General features: G+C 40.7%; 1 protein-coding gene across 4 annotated transcripts in view; it reads left to right on the forward strand.

Annotated features, from left to right (window-relative positions):
• The window catches only part of alk (ALK receptor tyrosine kinase), a 498,812-nt gene that overhangs the window by 437,661 nt on the left and 39,800 nt on the right, over positions 1–21,351 (forward strand). For all 4 annotated transcript variants that reach the window (XM_055005938.1, XM_055005937.1, XM_055005939.1 and 1 more), the window contains 6 exons: positions 3,171–3,336; positions 4,845–4,992; positions 10,451–10,561; positions 13,150–13,291; positions 17,499–17,666; positions 19,970–20,068. In XM_055005938.1, coding sequence (XP_054861913.1) covers positions 3,171–3,336; positions 4,845–4,992; positions 10,451–10,561; positions 13,150–13,291; positions 17,499–17,666; positions 19,970–20,068 — 834 coding nt within the window. The remainder of the gene's footprint in view (positions 1–3,170; positions 3,337–4,844; positions 4,993–10,450; positions 10,562–13,149; positions 13,292–17,498; positions 17,667–19,969; positions 20,069–21,351) is intronic.

A 21,351-nucleotide genomic window follows, 5' to 3' on the forward strand; every position in this document is an offset into this window, starting at 1 on the left:
CTGATGCAGCTATCTTTGTCAGTGTGTAGCAATATGTCATCACTCTGCATCAATATCCCACCAATAGTTACACATAACACCACAAATAACTATGAAGTGTAAGTGTTTTTAAAAATCCTTATTTAATTAGGAAAATAAAACATAATTAAAAAACATTATTATAAACATTTCATCAATTATTTGTGTTGTACTTTATTTTATCGTAATTCTGATGCAATAATAATTTCCAAATATCAGTTATGGTTCTGCTTGATAACTAATATTCACCTACACAGCAGTCCACAGTGGAATGAACACATGCATTTTATTGCAATAATGTTCATCAATAAAATAAAAATTATTGGCAATGTGTATTGAGGGTACTTGCTGATAATAGTATATTGCATCAAAAGCTGAACCCGATTCAGTTTGTTTGACAGACAGCCTCCATCAGCGTTGGCAGAGGCACTGACTGACTATGTCTATCCAAATGAATAAAAGGACAGTTTTTTTCACACTGGACCAGTCAGAACCAGGTAAACATAATCATGATTAAAATGCAAAAAATATCTGAATTCATGCCTTTGACACAGCATGCCTTCTAGTACAGCGTAACGAAGGCTCAGTCCATCTGTCACTTTGAAAATCCATCTGTCTGTCACAGACACTCTATACCTCAGACACTACTGATCAGTGTTTTCCAACAATGAAAGCATTAATGTATGCTGAAACGCCTGTATGCTTGGTACTGATTGGCCCCAGGACTGGCTGTGGTGTTCATGGAGAATGACATGTTTACCGTGGTCTTGTTTTAATAATGTTCAGAGGGGATTAAAAAACACTGAAACGCTGCTGTCCAGTCAGATATTTTTCTTTACTACGAGTGCTCGTGTCTCCCTTTGACTCTTTCGCTGAAACAATTTCTCGCTGATGGAAGTGCAAAGCATCGCCCCTTTCTCTGATGAGGCCACTGTTTGTTATGATGATGGCATACCACCAGTGGCAAAGTTCACAGAAAAGGAGATTCATATAATAGTCAGGCAGACCCAGAGTCTCCCCAGGGATGTTTCCATGTGTATGCCAGTATGTGTTTATATGCATGTGTGTTGCAAGTGAGAGGACCTGACGAGTGTTCACAGCCCTTATTAGAGCAGACTATCATCTGTGGGAGCACATTTTGTTTGGGTTTGTTCTGCCAAGTGCCTATCACTGAAGGACTCATTACAGCCCGTATGTGTTGTGGTTGAGTGTGTGTGTGTGTGTGTGTGTGTGTGTGTGTGTATATATGTGTGAGCATGTGAACTCATTCATATTGATGGACCAATAAGATTGATTGGACGGGTTGAAGTGTGAAACCAGCTGCACCTTGGAGGGATTAGAGAGCAAAATCGAACAGAAGACTAGCAACAGCAGGGTAAAAAAAAGTGAAGCTCATTTTATGTAACAAGGATGTCAAGTAGCCAAGGATGTAGGATGAAGCTAAATTACAATAAAATTTGAGGCTATCTTATTAAAACTTCACTCTTTTAAGTATGACCTCCCTTAAAGAATTGCCAGTTCAGGAGTAAACCATTAAGTACGGTAAGGTTTACGTCTAAAGCACCATTTGGCTTTAGAGGCTATTCTGCTCCAGTGATGGATTTATTCCCAATAGCCTTAACTCTTTTTACCCTGGGTGCTGAAAATACCGGCTTCACGGATCAATTTACTTCTCCCAGATAGGAGTCAGATGAAACTCCAGTCAGGTGAACAGTGGTTTTTACAGTAGGAGTGCATTTGCTAAGACCAGGCTGAACTCCAAATTGTTCTATTACCACAGTGGTGTTTTATAGTGTGTTTGAAAGTATTGGCCTGTTTGAAATTGTCTCTGCTGGCAACACTTTACCAAACTCAAAAGAGATGTTTGCAGTGAGACAGAGTGGATCGCAGCATGTAGAACTGCTGCTGACTCTCTCTTACCTGGTGCCCTGGGACCGAACCAATCCCGACAACATGCTGTCCATCCAGGTCTGAGCAGTAATACTAGTCATCATTTAAAGTGGCAGTGACAACACAATAGACTCCATTTTTCTACATAGCTTAAAAAGAATTAAGTCCCAAAAACACATTTCTGCTTTTGTCCAATTTCTCACTGTAGCTCAACTGGAAATAATGAGAAAATGGTATATAGTTCTTGTTTACAGATAAACACAGACACACAGTATCACACTTGCTAAAAATACCAGCTACCTGCAGTTATTTTCTTCAGTTAGATAGGCTGGAGTTTGGCGAGAGATCCTGGAAAATGCAGGGATCTCAATTTCTGGGCTTCAACTCTAATAGGCACGACACAGCAGGCAACTTGAACAGCAAAAGGTGTTGTGGAGAGAGCATCATGATTTCAAGTTGCACTCCTGAGACCTTTCTCATGCTGTCTCTTCTCTTTTCTGTGTATCCTGCCACTATTCAATAAGTCCACTGCTAAAAAAAACATGTATTAGAATCAAATCGCAAACAGTGTTAGGATCACACTGAGCAGCTACTCCAGGGCCATGAAAGCCATCATATGACCGGTTCTATCACCGGAATGACTTTGACTCTAGCCGGTGTCACAGCTGCAATAATCGGCCCTGCTCTGAAATGAATTAGAAGCAGTAGAAGAGTGTTCACAGCCAGGCAGAGGGGGAAAAAGGAGAGAGAAAGAGATGCTTGGCTCCCTCATGTCTACCTCCCCTGCTCTATGTTCACAAGCCTTAAATCAGGATTTAGTACTGCAGCGTTAAGTCCTTCCACGTCCATCTGACAAGACTAATCTTGTGCTAATTACAGTGAAAAGAACTCCAATTAGCACTGACACATGGGATTACATGGAAAATGAGGAGAAATGTTTGTCACCTGTGATCCTGGTACTGTGTCCCCGGCTGCAGTTGTGAATATAACGGCAGCATCTCATATGAGGAGCTCAGAATTTAAGCCTCTCAGTATGTAATCATTAGCTTCATAACTGTATTTCTGGAAATTATTGATGTGAAATTGGTGCTGCGGGCACTGTTGAAGTGGAGTAAATATGAAACAAGAAAGCCTGGTTTTCAGCCTCTCTATCATCTTTAAGTTTGATTAAGTGTGTGTGCGTAACTGAATACTGAATTTGTGTTTCTAAAGCTGAGCCCGACAAAGCACTGACTATATTTTCTCCTTTTCCTCGTGTGCAGCCAATAGATGGACTTTTCATACCTGTGGGGCTTCAGGCCCTGAAGGCCCGACTCCCACTCAGTGCCTGAACTCCTACAGGAACAGCAACGTCAGCGTGACAGTCGGCACCCGAGGGCCCTTCAAAGGCATTCAAATGTGGCGGGTCCCCGAAACTGGCAGCTACAGGTAGGACTGTTGCCAGTGTGCAAAGCCTAAGAGCACACAAATATCAGCCATTTGTACAACCAATTTTCACTCAACACCCACTCTGGAATAATTGTATCTTTTGTGAAGGGTGCCAGGCCAGTCATGAGGGACACACACTTGAGCTTATGAGCACTCGATACATTCACCATATAGTGCACACTTAACCTATCTGTCTTATGCATCAGCACTCTGTGAAACTCACATTTTTCAACTCTTCCTCGTGCCCACCTATAGTCGTCTGTGCATCAGCAGCACATCTACCTTCTACACGCAAACAGAGAAATATCACTATCAGATTCTTGCAGGAGGAAGCAGAGGCTGGAGTAGAGGCAGCTAAATGGCATGATTCACTCCACACCTGACTCCAAAATACAAAACCACCCACCGGCATGTCTATGTTGGTGGCCTTCAATGCTTCCATATACCTCAACAATCAGCCTCAGCACCTTGACCTCACACTGTGTGCTGCGTTAGGATTAATGTCGTAATATCCACAGTCTTTTGCAGAGATCAATATTCCTCCTGTGGGCACTCATGACAACATAAGGTGTTTAACTTGGATTTGACTTGGAAGCTTTGAACAGAAATGTCTCTGAAAGCTGCAAGCCTCCCACATCAACACAAACACAAACAGGCACACAAGCGCACACACACCGATAAGCTCAGCCGAAATGCTGGAGTCTTAAAATACCTAACAAACAACAGTGTGGACAGCACTGTCTAACACATGTCAGAGAGTTTTAGAAAACACCTTCTGTCTCCACACAAACTTCACAATTGGTCTTGATAAGGCCTGGCTTAGCTGGCAGAGGCTGTAAATGAAGCTGACAGACGGCCACAGAGATGAATATGCGCTCTGCATCTCCCAGAAGTCATTAGGCAAACAGCTGAGGTAGCTTCTACTGAGCACCGGGCAACGTTCTGTCTCTCCTCACCAAGCTTGACCACCAGGGAAGAAAAATATCGAAGCGTTCCCAAAAACCAATCAAGCTGTTGTTTTTTTGCTGACAAGAAAAGTGGAACATTTGAAATTAGTATCTTCTGCTGCAAAGGTGTGTATTTGTAGATGTGTTTCTGGTGTTTGTCTGCCCTTGCATTGTAGTCCATAAAATCGGGTTTTGTGAATGTTTTTCTCTGGCATTAGTGTGCCATGGTAGGTCAAATGCTTTCATTAAAAACACCCAGGGTGCGAGTGTGTTTCCAGATTAATTCTGGCTGTTACTTAATGTTGTGCACTCGTGAAATCGCAGGAGGACTCAGCCTCGAGTTACTTCTGATAAACACCTACTGTACTGCCCAGAATATCCAATGAATGCATGTTTAGTTCTGTGTGAAGGTCTCCTTTTTCTTTTTTTTTTTGCTACATTTTCACCTTTCAAAACCAAATGAAAACATTGAATTATTTTCCTGCATAATTTAGATAATAGTCTGGTTAATTACTTTTTTGTGTGTCTTGTTTGTGTGCGTTTGTGTTTGTTAAACCCCAGGATCAGCGCCTATGGTGCAGCTGGTGGGCGAAGTGTAATGGCCATGAGTGGGTCACATGGTGTCTGCATCACAGGAGAGTTCCTGCTGAAGAAGGATGAGCTGCTTTATATCCTGGTGGGACAACAAGGAGAGGACGCGTGTCCCAATGTGAGTTTTTTAACATGAATTCACAATAAGTGGAAGTTTAGTTGCATGTAAGCGAATGAGCCTGTCCACATCCAAACTGCTGATCCATTTGTCTATAAGTTTTTTGAACTAAGATTGCATGTTAACAGCAGGTGTTAATGGGGCGACTAGCTCAACATACACTGACCATCCAAAAAAAAGTCGCACGCTCTAATAATTTGTTGGACCACCTTCCGCTTTGAGTATGACACACTTTCACTCTGGCATCATTACGATAAGCTTCTGCAATGTCACAGCATTTATTTATGTCCAGAGTTGGATTAATTTTCTGCCAAGATTATATATTGATGATGGGAGAGTCGGACTGCTGCACAAAGTCTTCTGCAGAACATCCCAAAGATTCTCAGTGGGGCTGAGGTCTGGACTCTGTAGAGGACAATCCTTCTCCTGCTCACTGATCCATTCATTCTCAATGTGAGCCCCATGAATCCTGACATCATCATCTTAGAACATGTCCATGCCATCAAGGAAGAAAAACTCCATTGATAGAAAGACCTGGTCATTCAGTATATTCAGGTATCAGCTGACCTCATTCTTTGGGAACACAATGTTGCTGAACCTGACCAACCCCAGATCATAACCCTAACCCCTACAGGCTGGTAGGCCCTAGGCATGATGAGTGCAACAATTCATGTGCTTCTCTTCTTACCTTGATGCGCCCAACAGGGTAAGAACCACATGACCTTCTTCCAATGCTCCAGAGTCCAATTTTTATGCTCCATAGCCAATTGAATTCTTTTTTTCTGATTAGACTCACTGATCAGTGTTTTTTTAGAGCTACACAGCTATTTAATCCCAATCCCTTGACTTCCCTTTGCATTGCATGTGTGGAAATGTTCTTACTTTCACTATTAAAAAGAGCTGAGTTCTACTGTTGATTGAGTTCTACTGTTGAGTTCCTCTAAGATGATGGTTCTCCACTATCCTTCAGGTTTTAATAATGTGCTGGACGTTTCTTAACCTGATTTTAGTAGTTTCATCTCCTTAGTTGTTTTCTTTGCTTGATGCAGGCCAATAATTTGACCCTTCTGAGACAGATTGAAATCCTTTCCATGATCACAGGATATGTCTTCCAACACGGTTGAGAAGCTCCTCACTGCATCAGCTAGGGTTAAATAAGTTGTTGCAACTGAAACATATTCATCACTGCAGTAATTATCCAATGGAAGACTCTTACCTATTTGCTTCGTTAAATCCAGGTGGTGACTTTTTTTTTGGACAGGCAGTGTATTTCCTTATTAATCTGGGGAAAAAATGTAATAAGGCTACATTATTCTTTTTATTTGAAGAAATATAACCTATAATAATATCAATGTCATCTGTTATACAGCTACAGCATGTGAGTGGCTAGGTATCTTTCATGTGGCATCAGTGTTACTATGGTCATGTTAATTAACTAGTGGAAATCCTCTTTAGAAAGAGCATAAAATGAGGAACAGTGAGATAAAAGTAAAAATGTAGAAGGCTGGGCTAGATCCTGGTGGGACAACCAGCAGAGGACATGTTCCACAATGTGAGTAGTTTTAACAATGATTCACAGTAAACAGTAGTTCAGTTGCATATGAGTCTACAGTTTGTCATAAAAGCATGATAAACTTAAAAAATGAGTGCAAAATAGCCATAGATGCTTCCATGAATCAACTTTATGAATGAAAAATCACAACATTTATTTTTTATGGACACACAAATGGGTCCAGCAATCCTCTAGTATCTCCCATTTGTTTGTATTCCTCAACCAAAACCAATCTAGAACGATTAAAGTTGCTTATAAATTCAACTGAATGAAATTATTGTCCACACAGAGTGATGAGAAGTAAAAAAAAAAGGAGGATCATCATTCCTTTGCATTATCCAAAAGGGATAACTAACTGCAGGCAGCCTTCCTCAACACTGAGGGGTCTCTGGGCCTCACTTTGGAAACAAATGCCCTTAATCAGATGGAAGCTGGCAGTGAAATCCCTCTTGTCTCTCTTAAGCTCACTTGTGCTATTTAGCCAGGGTGGATGTCCTCTGTGTTCCTCACTGGCCACAGTGCATCATGCTTCTCCTCACAGTTCACAACACTGAGACTAAAACTCCTTCATAATCCTTCTAGCCAATGAAACCATCAATCATTCACAGTTTAACATCTGAAAACGTTAATCTGTCACACCGCTGAGCTAAAATAAGCTGGCTGCTGGACACCCACCAACTACAATCAGCAAAGAAGTGATCACCAGAATCTGAATCTGTTGATACATAGTATATTGAATAATATATTGACATTGTCTGTAGATATATTCATGTTAAGAATTGCCACATTAAACCCTGGTAATAAGATGCAAGCTGTATCTGGATACGTTATCTGGAAACTGCCATCTAATCCATCAGTCTTTGCATTTACTCATGGTATTAAAATGCATTCTCATTATCTTTAGTGTCCCTGCAATATGATATGATCTCAGTGTGCAAAGATAGGACTGGCCTACACAGCAAATGCCATACATTCCAGACCTTTAATGTGCCTTTTTCTTCCTCCTTTCAGTACATACTACAGCTGCCCTTACAATAGCTGTGCTGCTGCATGCAGTATGCATACATACTGCTTCAACACAGTACTGTTCCTAAAGCTCTGATCATCATACATCTGTCACAGTCTGCAGTGTGATGTAACCTGTCTGTGTCGCCTCGGCAACTCAAGCTTGTTACTAGAGCAAGACACTGTAAAGTATGTGACACATCTTCCACTGGACAGAGGATTACTATTATGGGTCAGAATGGCCAGAGAAGCATGGCGGCTTGCATTCTGCAAAATGAGGCCAACTGTGATAGGACATCTTGGTATTTGTGGTGTATTAAATTAGACATACTATATATTGGGACATGCTAAATATTTTTCTGGCATACTATATGGTATAGGAGTATGGATGTTGAAATGTATCGTCTATATAAAAGATGGATGTAGCCTCCAGGTTTGCATTCTTTCTAACAACCAGCAGGGGGCAAATCCTTTGGCTGTAAAAAGAAGTCAAAATGCATAGAAATCTATGAGAGAATGAGCCCACTGCTCCTTTGATTTGATACCTTGACAGACATTTTCCAAATTAGTTTACAGTCTCATTCACTAGTTTTAAGACTTTACAAATACAATGTGATTTTCATTTTGTCACTTAAGGTTCAATTTAGAGAATAATTGACAAGAAAGCAAGGCATATCTTAGGGCGGGCTACGTTGTGATTGACAGGTTGACGTGCGCAGTGTCCTCAACTTGCCAGTCAAATACAGCCCTCACTTGTCATGACCGGTCTTAGAAGACAAAGACAGAGAAAAGAGGTCAAATGCCAAACTACGGGCTTCAAAATGGTTGGCCACAAACCAGCGGGTGTTGTCCAGTCTTTTAGATACAGTCTATGGTTCCAGATCAGGAGAAGAAACGCAGCTGAACTAAATTTTTTTCCTGTCTGGAACTAATGTTACATCTATTATGTGTACCTTTGGTCAAGCTTGCTTTGGTTAGGAAAAACGAGGTGGTGTGAGGCGGACTTTTCAGATGGACTGGTATTTTTTTCTTCAGAATGTGGCCACACTTAGCTGAGGTCTGGTCACAACGTGAGTCTGCCCACATCCAAAAGGGCTCCTGTTGATCCAACTGTATTTTGATTCCAGCGTGTGTTTCGCCTAATGCAGAAGTCATTTTGCAAGTTTGCATGTTAGTAGCAGCGGTCAATGGGGCATCTGGCTCAACATATTTTCATATAAATGTGGGCACAATTATAACATAGAGGATTTATTTTTTTCATTTTAAGTAATTCAACCCATATAAATATCATTCATGTGATGTAGAAGGACAGCTACAGAATATGAACAAAGAAATATTTTCCATGTAATTTAATTGTCACTACGGTAATGTTCAATGATTGGCTGATGAATCACAGACACAAACCTCAAAAGACAAGTGCCTTAGAAAGCCTGTAAAGAAAAAAACAACATTAAAATCATAAAAGAATCTTTGACTTGAAATGTAAATATTTAGCCAGGAATAATAGTTTGAAGTGACGCTGGTTTAGCTGCACCGCTTGTATCTCAGATGGCTGTAGTTTGACATGAGGCAGCTCGAGTGCCTGTTTCTGCTTCGCAGTTTTGTTTTCAAGAGGCAGAACGTCTAGCTTAGCAAGCAGGGGTTCTCACCACTGTCATCCAGTTATTAGTTTTTAACACAGTGTTTCTTGAAGTGCTCAGTACAGACAGCGAAGAGGGACTCGTCTGTTCCAAAGTGAAACTGAAGTCGTTTAAGGTTCCTCTTATTTCCCCCCAGTTCTGACAGCCAGAGACAGCGACTCTCTCCAAAGGGCTGCTCAGAAAGTGATTTGTGGTGTAGAACAGCCTTTCCTTGCACCTTACTTTCCCTTTGGTGCCGGAAATGATGATACCCCCTTGTCGTGAGAAGCATTCGCTCACCGTTTGCCGTGAAAACACACACACACATACACACACACATACACACACACACACACACACACACACACACACACTCACTCCTCCGTTCTATTGTTCTCTTTCCCTCTTATACACAAACTCAGCTTTAAAGCCAGAGACAGAACAGGCTGAGAGGGAGAAACAGTGAGGAAGACTCTCCCAGAACATTTGAATGCACTGCCTTTCTACCCCCTCTACCTGTCAATCACAGTCACTAAAGTCCCGCCCCCTCTTGCTTTCAAGGCCCCTGGAGTTTGGGTTCAGACAGAAGAGGGAGTTCAGGGAGAGATGAGCGACTGTGAGTGTGTTTGTGTGCATCTGAGTGAGGTTCAGTCAAAGCGAGGGAAGAAAACTTCTACCCTCTCCCTCTCACAGCAGGCCTGGCTGCAGGTAGTTCAGCATGATAGCACACACACAAGACAGACGCATCAATTCACAGAACGCTCAGCTGGGGACAAGTCCCTGCATCTGACATCATTTGCCGACAAAACGTCCAGCTTCATTTTTATAAAAGAGGCTATATTTCTGGGAAACAGCGAGAAACAACAGCAAGCAGGCTGACAGATATGATAAATTCACCGGTTATGACACAATTCATTTTTTAAAAACACATTTGCAATTACTTCAGATTAACTCTACATACATCTTATTGAGTTAGCAACAGTCATCCATCACTGTGAACAAGAAGCTGTTCTACAACACCGTCACTGCTGCGTCAAGCACAGAGGATAAACAAGGAATCAGCCAATCACACTGGAGTCGTGTTGTAAAGGGAACACTGGTGCTCGCCTTTCACTTCCTGTGTGCATGTGGATATTTCTGCCTGGTATCTGCTCACCATTATAATGCTAAATCCTTCGACTCACAGCAGCTGGGGTTTGGCAACCGCTCAGCCTTCTCATACACTGCTGACATCCATGACGGCAATTCTTCAATGAGCTGACATCTCTCTCCCTCCCCACAGCCCAACGGTATGCTGAATAAGATCTGTCTGGAACAGAGCGGCCCGATGGTGAACAAAACTCAGGTGAAGGGGGGTGGAGGAGGCGGCGGCGGGGCGACGTACGTGTTCAAGGTGAGACGGACGCAGCATTAACCCTCGTGTCGTCCTGCGGGTCAAAATTGACCCGTTTTAAAGTTTGAAAATGTGGGAAAATATATATATTTTCACAGTCAAACTTCTGATGTCCACATTTTCAACATTTTTGGGAAATCTTTGAACATTTTTTGCTGGAAAAAAAGAAATGTTAAGAATATTTCTTAAGAACATTCACCAGAAATTTTTTTTTTGGTGAATGTTCTTAAAGAAAATAGAAGTTTTACTGATGAACATATAATCACTTTAGATATTTTTAGGATTTTTTGGAAGATTTTTATTAATTTTTTGAAAATATTTACAAGAATTTTCTTGCCACATTTGGAGGATTTTTTAAAAAGATAAAACTTTTGAGGGAAACTTTCAAAGAATTATTGGAATTTTTTCCCTGAAGGTTTTGCAAATTTTTAGAAATTTGGGGAATTATTTTAGGGAATTTTTGGATTTTTTTTTAGACAAGGAAACAATATTTTTTGCTGCCCGTAAATGAGGACAACAGGAGGGTTAATCATATTTATGTAGATGTTTTGTATCATATTCAAATAAAAACATTCATAATTAAATCAGAGTAAAACATGTTATACTGCGGGTTTTTTAGGATTAATGTCATGTTCTCAGCTCATTGTGCCATTCAAGTGGTTCGTGTTATTGAGATAATAATCTTGGCCTGCTGTCACTCAGAATATCAAAGATCATGCAGCTCTAGAGCCAAGAATCCACCAAGGGCACTTCTTTTTTGGTGTCTTTACATTTCTCCTTGAACAGATAAGCTGACCAAACGGCCAATCTTCTTTAAACCAAAGTATTCCTTTAAAGGAATAGTTTGACATTTTGGGAAATATGCTTTCTAGCCAGAAATAGATGAGAAAGCTGATATCACACCCATGTCTGCACATGAAGCAACAACCGGTTTTGGTGTAACAGAAAAGTTGGAAGCGAGTCTGACTCGATCTGACGGACGCAAAATCCACCTTCCACCACTGCTAAAGCTTAAGAACTTGGTTCTAATTGGTTTACGGACTATTTTTATTTTTTTTTATTGTGGTTTTATGTTAGATTATAGATTAGCTTTTTACTGAGACCAGCAGCTTCTTTGAATCTCTCTTTTGGTTGCCTGGTCCCCTTGCAACTTGTACAGATTAAATAAATGAGATATAACATGTAAATTAGCTTTAGCTGTGATGCTAGGTGGATTTTGTTCATTTAGGACAAAGCGGGTTTACCTACCTTCCTCCATGTTTGTAGTCCAAATGCTAATCAGCTACTTGTTCCAGCTACAGATCAGCTGTACACATGTGAGGGGGTTATCAATTTCATGAAATTTTCTGCAGATTTGAACCCTCTGAACCCCAAAACTCGCTGGTGGGTTTGAATGTTCTGTTAGCTTTAAAAAAAAATGCCAAAATTACAACATTTATCAGAGCCAGAAACTGTAAAAATAGAAAGAACTGTCAGATTTTCAACTTTCCAACAGTCTTCATGAAGGCTCCACTCACAGCTATTTTTTGTATTATTTAATCCATGGAATATTTTATCAATTAATCGATTAAGTTGATTGATGTTCCTTCTGAAAAAGCAAAATGACCATTTCACTAAAACAGAAACCAAAAAATATGTAAATGATAACAACTTTCTTCAACAGTCTTGTCTAGTTACTCTGCCAAGAAACGTGACGGAGTTATGTGACGATTAGTTGGTTTGTCTGTCCGTAACAGAGTTGGATGAAATTGTCAGGGAAGGTCAGAAATGACACAAGGACCAAGTGATTAGATTCTGGCAGTGATGCAGCTTATAGTCTGGATCCACGGATTTGTTAAAGATTTCTGTATCATTGCCAGATAGCGGAATGGTGTCACCGTAACCATGACAACAAGTGAACACCACATCAGCTGCCTGCTGATGATCACATGATTGTGATCCTACTACTAATCAGCCACTGTGGACTTATGAATTGTTTACAGATTTCATCCATTGGAAATGACACAACGACTGAGCAGCCTTGGTGGAGTACTACACTCTCTGAGTGCTTTTCTTGTTGTATTATGTAATCAATGGAATATTTTATCAATGAATCAATTACGTTGATCAATGTTCCTTTCGAAAAAGAAAAATGACCATTTCATTAGAACAGAAGCCAAAACGTATGTAAATGAGAACAACTTTATTGGGAATTCCACTTTAGAAGCGCTGGGTCTTTGGAAACTTTTACATTTTGTCTAGTTTGACGTTGCTGAAGAGAATATTGTCTAAAACTGTAGCGATTGTTGACTGTTGACTGCAGCGGACCAAAGACTAGAGCCAAAATAATTGATGAACTCCCCTAGAAGGAGAGAGAGTCCAAACATACCATAGTTGTGCTGTTTCCATAGGGGAGCAGGAATTTATATTGGTGGCAAAAATGAGCCCACAGTTAGCAGAAATGTGAAAGTAACAAAGTAAATGGTCAGAAACTGCGTGAGGTTCAGAAGTTCAAACAAAAAATCACATTTCCCAAAATGATGAGCCTCTCCTTTGAAGAACATATGCTGTATGTTACACAAATGTAAGTGCTGGCTGTACTGACCCAGATGGATGGAGAAACGTACATCCCTCTCATCATCGCTGCTGGGGGAGGAGGTCGGGGCTACAGCAGCCAATCACCGAACCAGCTGGAGCAGATGGACTATAACCCCAGCCAACCGGGACGCAACGGGAAGTCGCATGCTGCAGGTACTCCACGCTCAGCTTTGATGTGTGCTGGTAATCCTGGGATGAATGAGAACCGAGGAAATACAACTTACTCAGTGCATTATTTATGACTCCAGTTGTGTGTTGATAAAAGAGGCAGAAACAGTCTCCTGAGAGACTAGCAGCTATGGAGAACATGATTAGCTGAACTGATGAGAGGAGATGAGTAATACTGTGCTGCTATGTCATCTGTGTGGCTTATCTTCCCCCACTTTACTGTATGATGAGAAAGGCTTTGTCTCACTTCCATTGCATCCCTTGCACTCTCTCGGTGCACTCTCTCACTCCATTCATGTGAAGGGTCCGCCACATTAAGTGCCAATCCAGACCGACCAGCATTAAGTGGGAGTGGGTAATAAAGCCCTCCAGCAGTGAGTCTGCATCAATCCAAGTGGCCCTGTGTAGTGTCCAGGATGGAGGAACGTCCACACAACCACACATATGAGCTGGTTATTTCAGAAAGAGGGCCTCCGTAATAAATGAGATGGCTTTTGTGATCATGGAAAACAGATGCTGACAGTGATTCATGTTTGAGGGCAGAAACTATGAGGTAATGTTTTGTTGTATTCAGTGCAAATAACTATAAACAGATGATAAAACGCACTTATCCCTAAAGCCTCGACACTTTAAAAACCTGCAAGTCTTTTTATGTGTCTGGCACAGCAAACACAATTTCTCAAAAATATGTTTTTCAAAATAATATAAAGAAGAATGCACAGGATACAAGACAGTTTGTAGTGAAAATATTGTCACCTTATTTGTTCTCTGTACTTTAGGTGAAGCAAAGTGAAATTGTGTTTATCAGACTTTTTCTACTGGCAGTCACTTTGTACCTCTTTTGCTTTTTAAAGTGCTTTATAAATAAAGTTTATTGTTGTTATTATTTTACAGGCTAACAATAAAGAACAGGAAAGCAGATTACAATTAAGACAAGTGGGAGCACAAGAGCCTAAAGTCACTCCACCGTTGTTGAGTAAATCCCTAAAAACTCATCTATGTGTATCCAAGTTGCTCATTTATAAGTAGTGCTGGGACGTTAATGTGTAATTAAGATTAATTAATTAATTACAGAAAAAATAACACATTTAATCACACCTTTCTCAGTTCCCTAATTTCTGGCACACCGGTAATAGTAAGGGGTGGGAATCTTTGAGCACCTCATGATTCGATAAGGATTACAATTCAGAGGCTACGATTCAATTATAAAACGATTATTAATGCATCTTTAATTTCTGTATATTGATGCACTTTGATGGACTTCTGTTTTGGTTTGGTTGTAGAGTGTCGGTGAAATAGCGTTGAGATGGGATGGTGAATCTGGGCTCCAATGTAAGCAGCAGTGCTCGAAATCCCTGATTTTCCATGATGGAATAAGGACCCAAATCCTTGGCAATAAATGCAGCAATGGCCTTCATAATTTGCTTCACTTTTTAAGATGAGAGTGGCAGCTTTCTAGTTGCTTCCTCGATTGTTCTCTGGTTGGTAGCACCTCTAGTAGCCGCAGCAACAACAGGGTGGAATCCAGTTCCATGGCTTCTCATGTTTGTTGTGTTGTCAAAGTATTTTATTTTAGCGACACAGCATACATATAGCGTGGCTCTTGTCCAGTTCACTTCCGCCGTCGATGTTGTAGAAGCTGAAGTGTTTCCACGCGTCTGCTTTTAAACTAGATGGAGCTGTCTGGATCTCACAGCGAGGTGGGTGGTGGTCAGCCAGGTTTATTTTCCTCTGTGTGCATGTCGGCGTGTCCGCTCCAGGTGCGCATCCCAAAGTGTCCCGGAGATGAAGCATACCATGCTTCTTACTTCAGCATTATTTAGAACCTTCTGTATGACTTTAGTTAACAGATTTAAATAATCGAAATTTGGACGTTTGGGAATTGATTCAGATTCGTCCACGTCCGAATCACGATGCGTCTAAGAATCGGAAATTTCCCCCACCCAGTAATGGTACGTGTCCACAGAATCTGTTTTTCTCGCATGGAAATGCACCACATCTGAAAATCACCCGTTTGGTAGACATGTCACCTGCAGGCCTACCTGGTCACATGACAGCCATTCAGACCTTCAGTGAAGTAGAAACGCTGGGCCAGCATGGCGGCTCGGTCGCAAACTTTCTCCTTTATTACTAAAACAGTTCAGTGCAAATTATTTCTGAGAGCATTTGAGGCGAGAAATAAGCTGCTGAATATGTCCTTGTTTTAGTTCAACGACGGCTAGTTCAGATGCTTAACAAAAGTTTTGCGGTGTGTAGGACATCCCCTCCCTGCGCCTCATTTGCATAAATAAAACTACTTTATGCAAATGAGCTCTGGGGCGACACACCATACATTAGCTACGACAGTCCTGGTACCAGCAGATGGTGTAGCCATCCCATAATAGACCACTTTTCAACACTGAAAGTGCTTGAGCTTACAAAAAGTCTTAAAATGTTGAATACAGTCGCTATAATTGCACTTTGAGTAATCTGTGAATGTAGTAGACAGATGAAAAATGCAGATAAATATAAATGAAACATAAACAGTTTTTGTTGTTTAAGTTCACATATATTTTATTCATCGATTCAGTCGTTAACCAAAATTTGTTTGAACTGAAAACCTTTCCTTATTGTGTCAGATATTGCGATTAATCAAGATTAAATAATTACAAAGCCTCTAATTAGATACATCTTTGAATCACGTCCCACCACTATTTATGAAAATAATCTGTGTGTCCTAAAATGCCTTAGATGCAACTCTATGCCATTGTTTCCTCTAGAATGTGCAGATCTATTACATCCCTCCCTGCTTGCTGCAGCTTGAGCACACCAGCTCACTTACAACTCTGCTATCACACAATGGCAAGTTAAATACTGGATACATTTAGCCATACAGGTTCAAACCGGAAATCACTTCTGAAATATAATGATACAGAATATCCCACTCTGCAAGTTAACAGAACTGGTTTCTTAGGTTTGTTATGTATGAAACTCCTCAAGTCTCAATTTGTTCTTCTCAGAGTACAATCAGGCTCAGCCATGGCATTAATTACTCATTTTCCTCACAATGTGCATATAAAAAAGCACCATATGGACATGTTATCAAGGTAAAAATATATCTATTTTCGCCACACAGAGTCCTTTATACACATGGGATTGCAGTATAAATCACCCCAGATGCTAAGAGTAAAGTTCCCCTCAAAGGAAGGCGATGGCTTCCCAAAGCTCGCCAGCGTATTTCTACCTTAACCTTTAATTAAGAGACACTCTCCAGTCGCAAGTGTGACTCCGCATGCAGTGAGAGAGTGTGAGGGTGGAGGTGTCGGAATGGAAAACGGCCTTTGTGAATTCTGTGCATTCCCTCTGCAGACACAACAAGTTTACAGATGGAAATTGCAGTTGAAGTGTTTATTTGCATGTCTCCCTATACTTGTAAACACGCTGGTTTAACCTTAAGGTGTTTACTTCTTTCATAATGCATGTTTCACAGACGTTCCACCTTTGTGTGCTAGCATTTGTGCTACAGCAAAAACAGAAGACAGTGTGGCCCACCTCATGATTATTCATTCTGTGCACTTTGTCTCCCTTTATTATTGGCCAGAACTGCACTCTACCGGTGTAACGCTACATCCAAGCAGGTTTCATTGTATTCAAGTGCCTGAAGCTGTAGGTTGAAAAACACAAGATGTAGATTTTTTTTACATCTCCTCAAAGGCCAAGGTTTACTTTTAAGGAAACACTGCAAATAAAAAATGAAATAATTAGCATGTCTGGAGAAAGGGGGGCTGCTCATGTGGGGATGTGTTTTGGGTTTTTTTTTTTTTTTTTTTTTGTAGCTCTCAGGTTTCAGAGGAGAAGGAGGAACATGAAAGGAGGAAATTAAATTGGCTAGTGTTGAGGAATATTGAGGGATTAGTTTTAACTTCATTACCTATAAATTTAATCTCATGTTACCAGGTCTCTTTTGAGGGATTTTTATATTTTGTGGTCCCTGCTGTAACCAGGGTGCTATCATTAATGGGGGATTGCAGTGCGTGTGTGCGTGTGTGCGTGTGTGCGTGCATGTGTGTGTATTCTTTGCCTGCAGACATTCAACAGTAGCAGCACTGTTTTTTTTCGTTTTGCTCATCTAATATTTCCTCTGTCACACACACTGATTCACCACACATTATGACACATTACACCACATCATGTCAAATGTGTTTGTCGACAGGTGGAGGCGGTGGTTGGAATGACAGCACACCTGTCAGTCAGGGTGGCCGCCCGCTGGTGCTGGGGGGCCAGGGAGGGCAGGCCTGTCAAAAGTTCTGGCAGACCCGCGGCGGCTTTGGGGGCGGCGGGGGCGGCTGTATGTCCGGTGGCGGCGGCGGAGGCTACAGAGGTTAGTCCGAGATGATTTCCCACGTTTTTGCCAGACACCCACAGAAACGTAAAAATAAATAAATTGCCCTGAGCTGTCAGGTGTGAGCCAAATGTACATCTTGTTATGCCAGCTGGGTTTTATACTGAATGTGACCTGGTGACAGAGTTTATACCGAGCAGGGATCACACTGAGTCCCAGAGACAGCTGCATGTTCTCCAGTTCTAACTGCTCAATCAGCTGGATTGGACGTTATTTTCCCCAAACTAATAACAAAATAGAAAACCTTATACCTTCTTGTACTTAGTATACATATCGTTCAAAAGTTTGGGGTCATGCAGAAAATTTTATGTTTTCCAAGAAAACTCACGCTTTCATTCATGTGCTAACATACACTGCCTGTCCAAAAAAAAAGTCTCCACCTGGATTTAACTAAATAAATAGGTAAGAGCCTTCCATTGAATAATTACTGCAGTGATCAATACGTTTCAGCTGCAACAACTTATTTAACTCTAGCTGATACAGTGAGGAGCTTCTCATTCCTTAAACAACCATGTTGGAAGACATATCCTGTGATCATGGAAAGGATGTTAATCTGTCTCAGAAGGGTCAAATTATTGGCCTGAATCAAGCAAAGAAAACAACTAAGGAGATGAAACTACTAAAATCAGGTTGAGAACCATTCAATGCATTATTAAAACCTGAAGGATAGTGGAGAACCATCATCTTCCAAGAACAAATGTGGGCAGAACAAACTCTTAGCTGATCGTAGGAAATCAACAGTAGAACTCATGGCTGTTCAATAGTAAAAATAAGAGCATTTCCACCCGCACAATGTGAAGAGAACTCAAAGGATTGGGACTAAACAGCTGTAGCTCTAAAAAAAAAAAAACACTGATCAATGGGGCTAATCAGAAAAAAATGGCTTCAGTTTGCTATGGAGCATAAAGATTGGACTCTGGAGCAATGAAAGAAGGTCATGTGGTCTGATGAGTCCAGATTTACCCTGTTCCAAAGTGATGGGGGCATCAGGGTAAGAAGAGAGGCAGATGAAGTGATGCCCTCATCATGGCTAGTACCTACCAGCCTGTGGGGGTTAGGGTTATGATCTGGGGTTGGTCAGGTTCAGCAACGTTTTGTTCCCAAAGAATGAGGTCAGCTGATACCTGAAGATACTGAATGACCAGGTCTTTCTATCAATGGAGTTTTTCTTCCCTGATGGCATGGACATGTTCCAAGATGATGATGCCAGGATTCATGGGGCTCACATTGAGAATGAGTGGATCAGGGAGCAGGAGAAGGATTGTCCTCCACAGAGTCCAGACCTCAGCCCCACTGAAAATCTTTGGGATGTGCTGGAGAAGACTTTGTGCAGTGGTCTGACTCTCCCATCATCAATATAAGATCTTGGTAGAAAATTAATCCAACTCTGGACAGAAATAAATGCTGTGACATTGCAGAAGTTGATCGAAACGATTCCACGGCAAATGTGTGTCGTTCTCAGAGCTAAAGGCAGTTCAGTGAAATATTAGCGTGCAACTTTTTTTTGGACAGGCAGTGTAATTGCACAAAGATTTTCTAATCATCAGTGAGTCTTTCAACACCATTAGCTAACACAATGTAGCATTAGAACACAGGAGTGATGGTTGCTGGAAATGTTCCTCTGTACCCCTATGGAGATATTCCATTAAAAATCAGCAGTTTCCAGCTAGAATAGTCATTTACCACATTAACAATGTCTTCACTGGATTTATCATTCATTTAATGTTATCTTCATGGGAAAAAAAACCTTTTCTTTTACACATAAGGACATTTCTAATTGACCCCAAACTTTTGACCAGTGGTGTATGTCTTTAAGCGTGGTATTCATACTTTAACATAATATTTAATGATACCCAGTAGAAAAACTGAGCCATTGCAGTAGTGGGCAGTACAAAAAATAAGGCATGGAAAGAGACCTATTTAAATAATAAGAAATGTAATTAACAATCAAGCACATTAGGTGGGAAGTAATTAGCTGCTACATTAGAATTCAATGGAGCACACAAAGATAAATAAATAAAATAATAAAATATGACTGATGTGAATACAAACACATATATGAAACACAATAGGACAATCAGAGTAAGTCTGGCTGGTATTACAGCAGATGATAAAACCACAAAGTCCTCTGTGTCCAATCCAATCCTTGTGTTTCTGTCTGGATTATATGTGAAACTAGCTCACATGTTCTTTTGTGCAAATACCACTATAAAGATAGCATGTGTTCATTGGAGTTTCTGTCACTGTTAACTGTGCTGTTGTGTTCCCGTCCTTGTTTCTAGGCGGTAACACGTCCGTAGATAACAACCCCAAACACGATGGCGACGATGGCACGTCCTTCCTCAGCCCAGAGGGAGAGCTCTTCCACATTCCTCTGAAAGGTAATGTCACGATCTTAGGCTGTGTTTCAAAAAACAGCTGAAGTAGTTAGCAGTCAGCACCCGCCATCAGTAAATTAGTATGCAGCATTTGATTCCTGTGATAGTGTTTGTAGGTGAGAGTTAATGTGTTTGGACTTTCCAGAATGATGAGAAAAACTGTTTTTGCAATTGACATTTTAAATTAGGTTTTGTTGTGATACATCTGGATTGACTAGCTTCCACAGAAAAATAAATAATAGAAATAAAAATAAATAACCGTACAGTTGGATGAGCTTATCGTAATCTGTGATATCAAAAAAGGGTGTTTTTTAAAAAATGTCCAGTATTTCAGTCCAACTAAAGACTGCAGAACAAATCGATAGATGATGAACTGATCAGTCTATTCCTCAAATGGAAACCTGTTGTTCCATTTCTGCTCAATTCTTCTTGCACATCTGAAGCTAACAACAACTAAAAACACAGTCTTGACTGTGAAAATTTCAGTTTCTGCAATGATAAGCTTGTTGACTGGTCATGCATCATCCAGGATTCCCACTTCACCCAGCCCTATAGAGAGACAGAAACAGGAAGGATAGGAAGTAGACTTTGAAGAGATTTTTCAAATAGTTTCGGACTGCAGAAAAGTTGACATCTTCATCTGTCTGTCATGGAACTGTCTGGTCTGGTGAGGCAGTGCCTTTTTCAGATGTTGTAGTCAACAATTTGTTATCAGCTTAACCTCATTCTCTCTATAATTAGCTGTAAAGAAGAGAAAATTTGTATTTTTTAACTGAACACACAAACTGGATAAAATCTTTATTCCTTTCTATTTTCAACATGTGTTCTGTAAGAGAAAGACATTTAATTTATAATGTATTATTATTATTATTAATCCACCAAAGAATGCAGCAGAGTTATGTGACGACCGGCGTACATTTGTCCGTTTGTTTGTCTGTCTGTTTGCAACATTAGTCAAAATCAGACTGACAGATTAAGATGAAATTTTCAGGGAAGGTCAGAAATGACACAAGGACCAAGTCATTAGATTCTGGCAGTGATGCAGCTTATAGTCTGGATCCACGGATTTGTTAAAGATTTCTGCATCATTGCCAGATAGCGGCACGGCATCACTGTAACCATAACAACAAGTGAACACTACATCAGCTGCCTGCTGACGATCACATGATTGTGATCCTACTACAAATCCACTGCTGAGGACTTACTGGGACTCATTCATCAGAAATGATCCAAGGAACAACTGATTAAATTGTGGGGGTGTTTCTGAGTCCCATCAATTCCTGCCG

The sequence above is a fragment of the Amphiprion ocellaris genome, chromosome 20 (assembly GCF_022539595.1).
Source record: "Amphiprion ocellaris isolate individual 3 ecotype Okinawa chromosome 20, ASM2253959v1, whole genome shotgun sequence".
Taxonomy (NCBI): Eukaryota; Metazoa; Chordata; class Actinopteri; family Pomacentridae; genus Amphiprion; species Amphiprion ocellaris.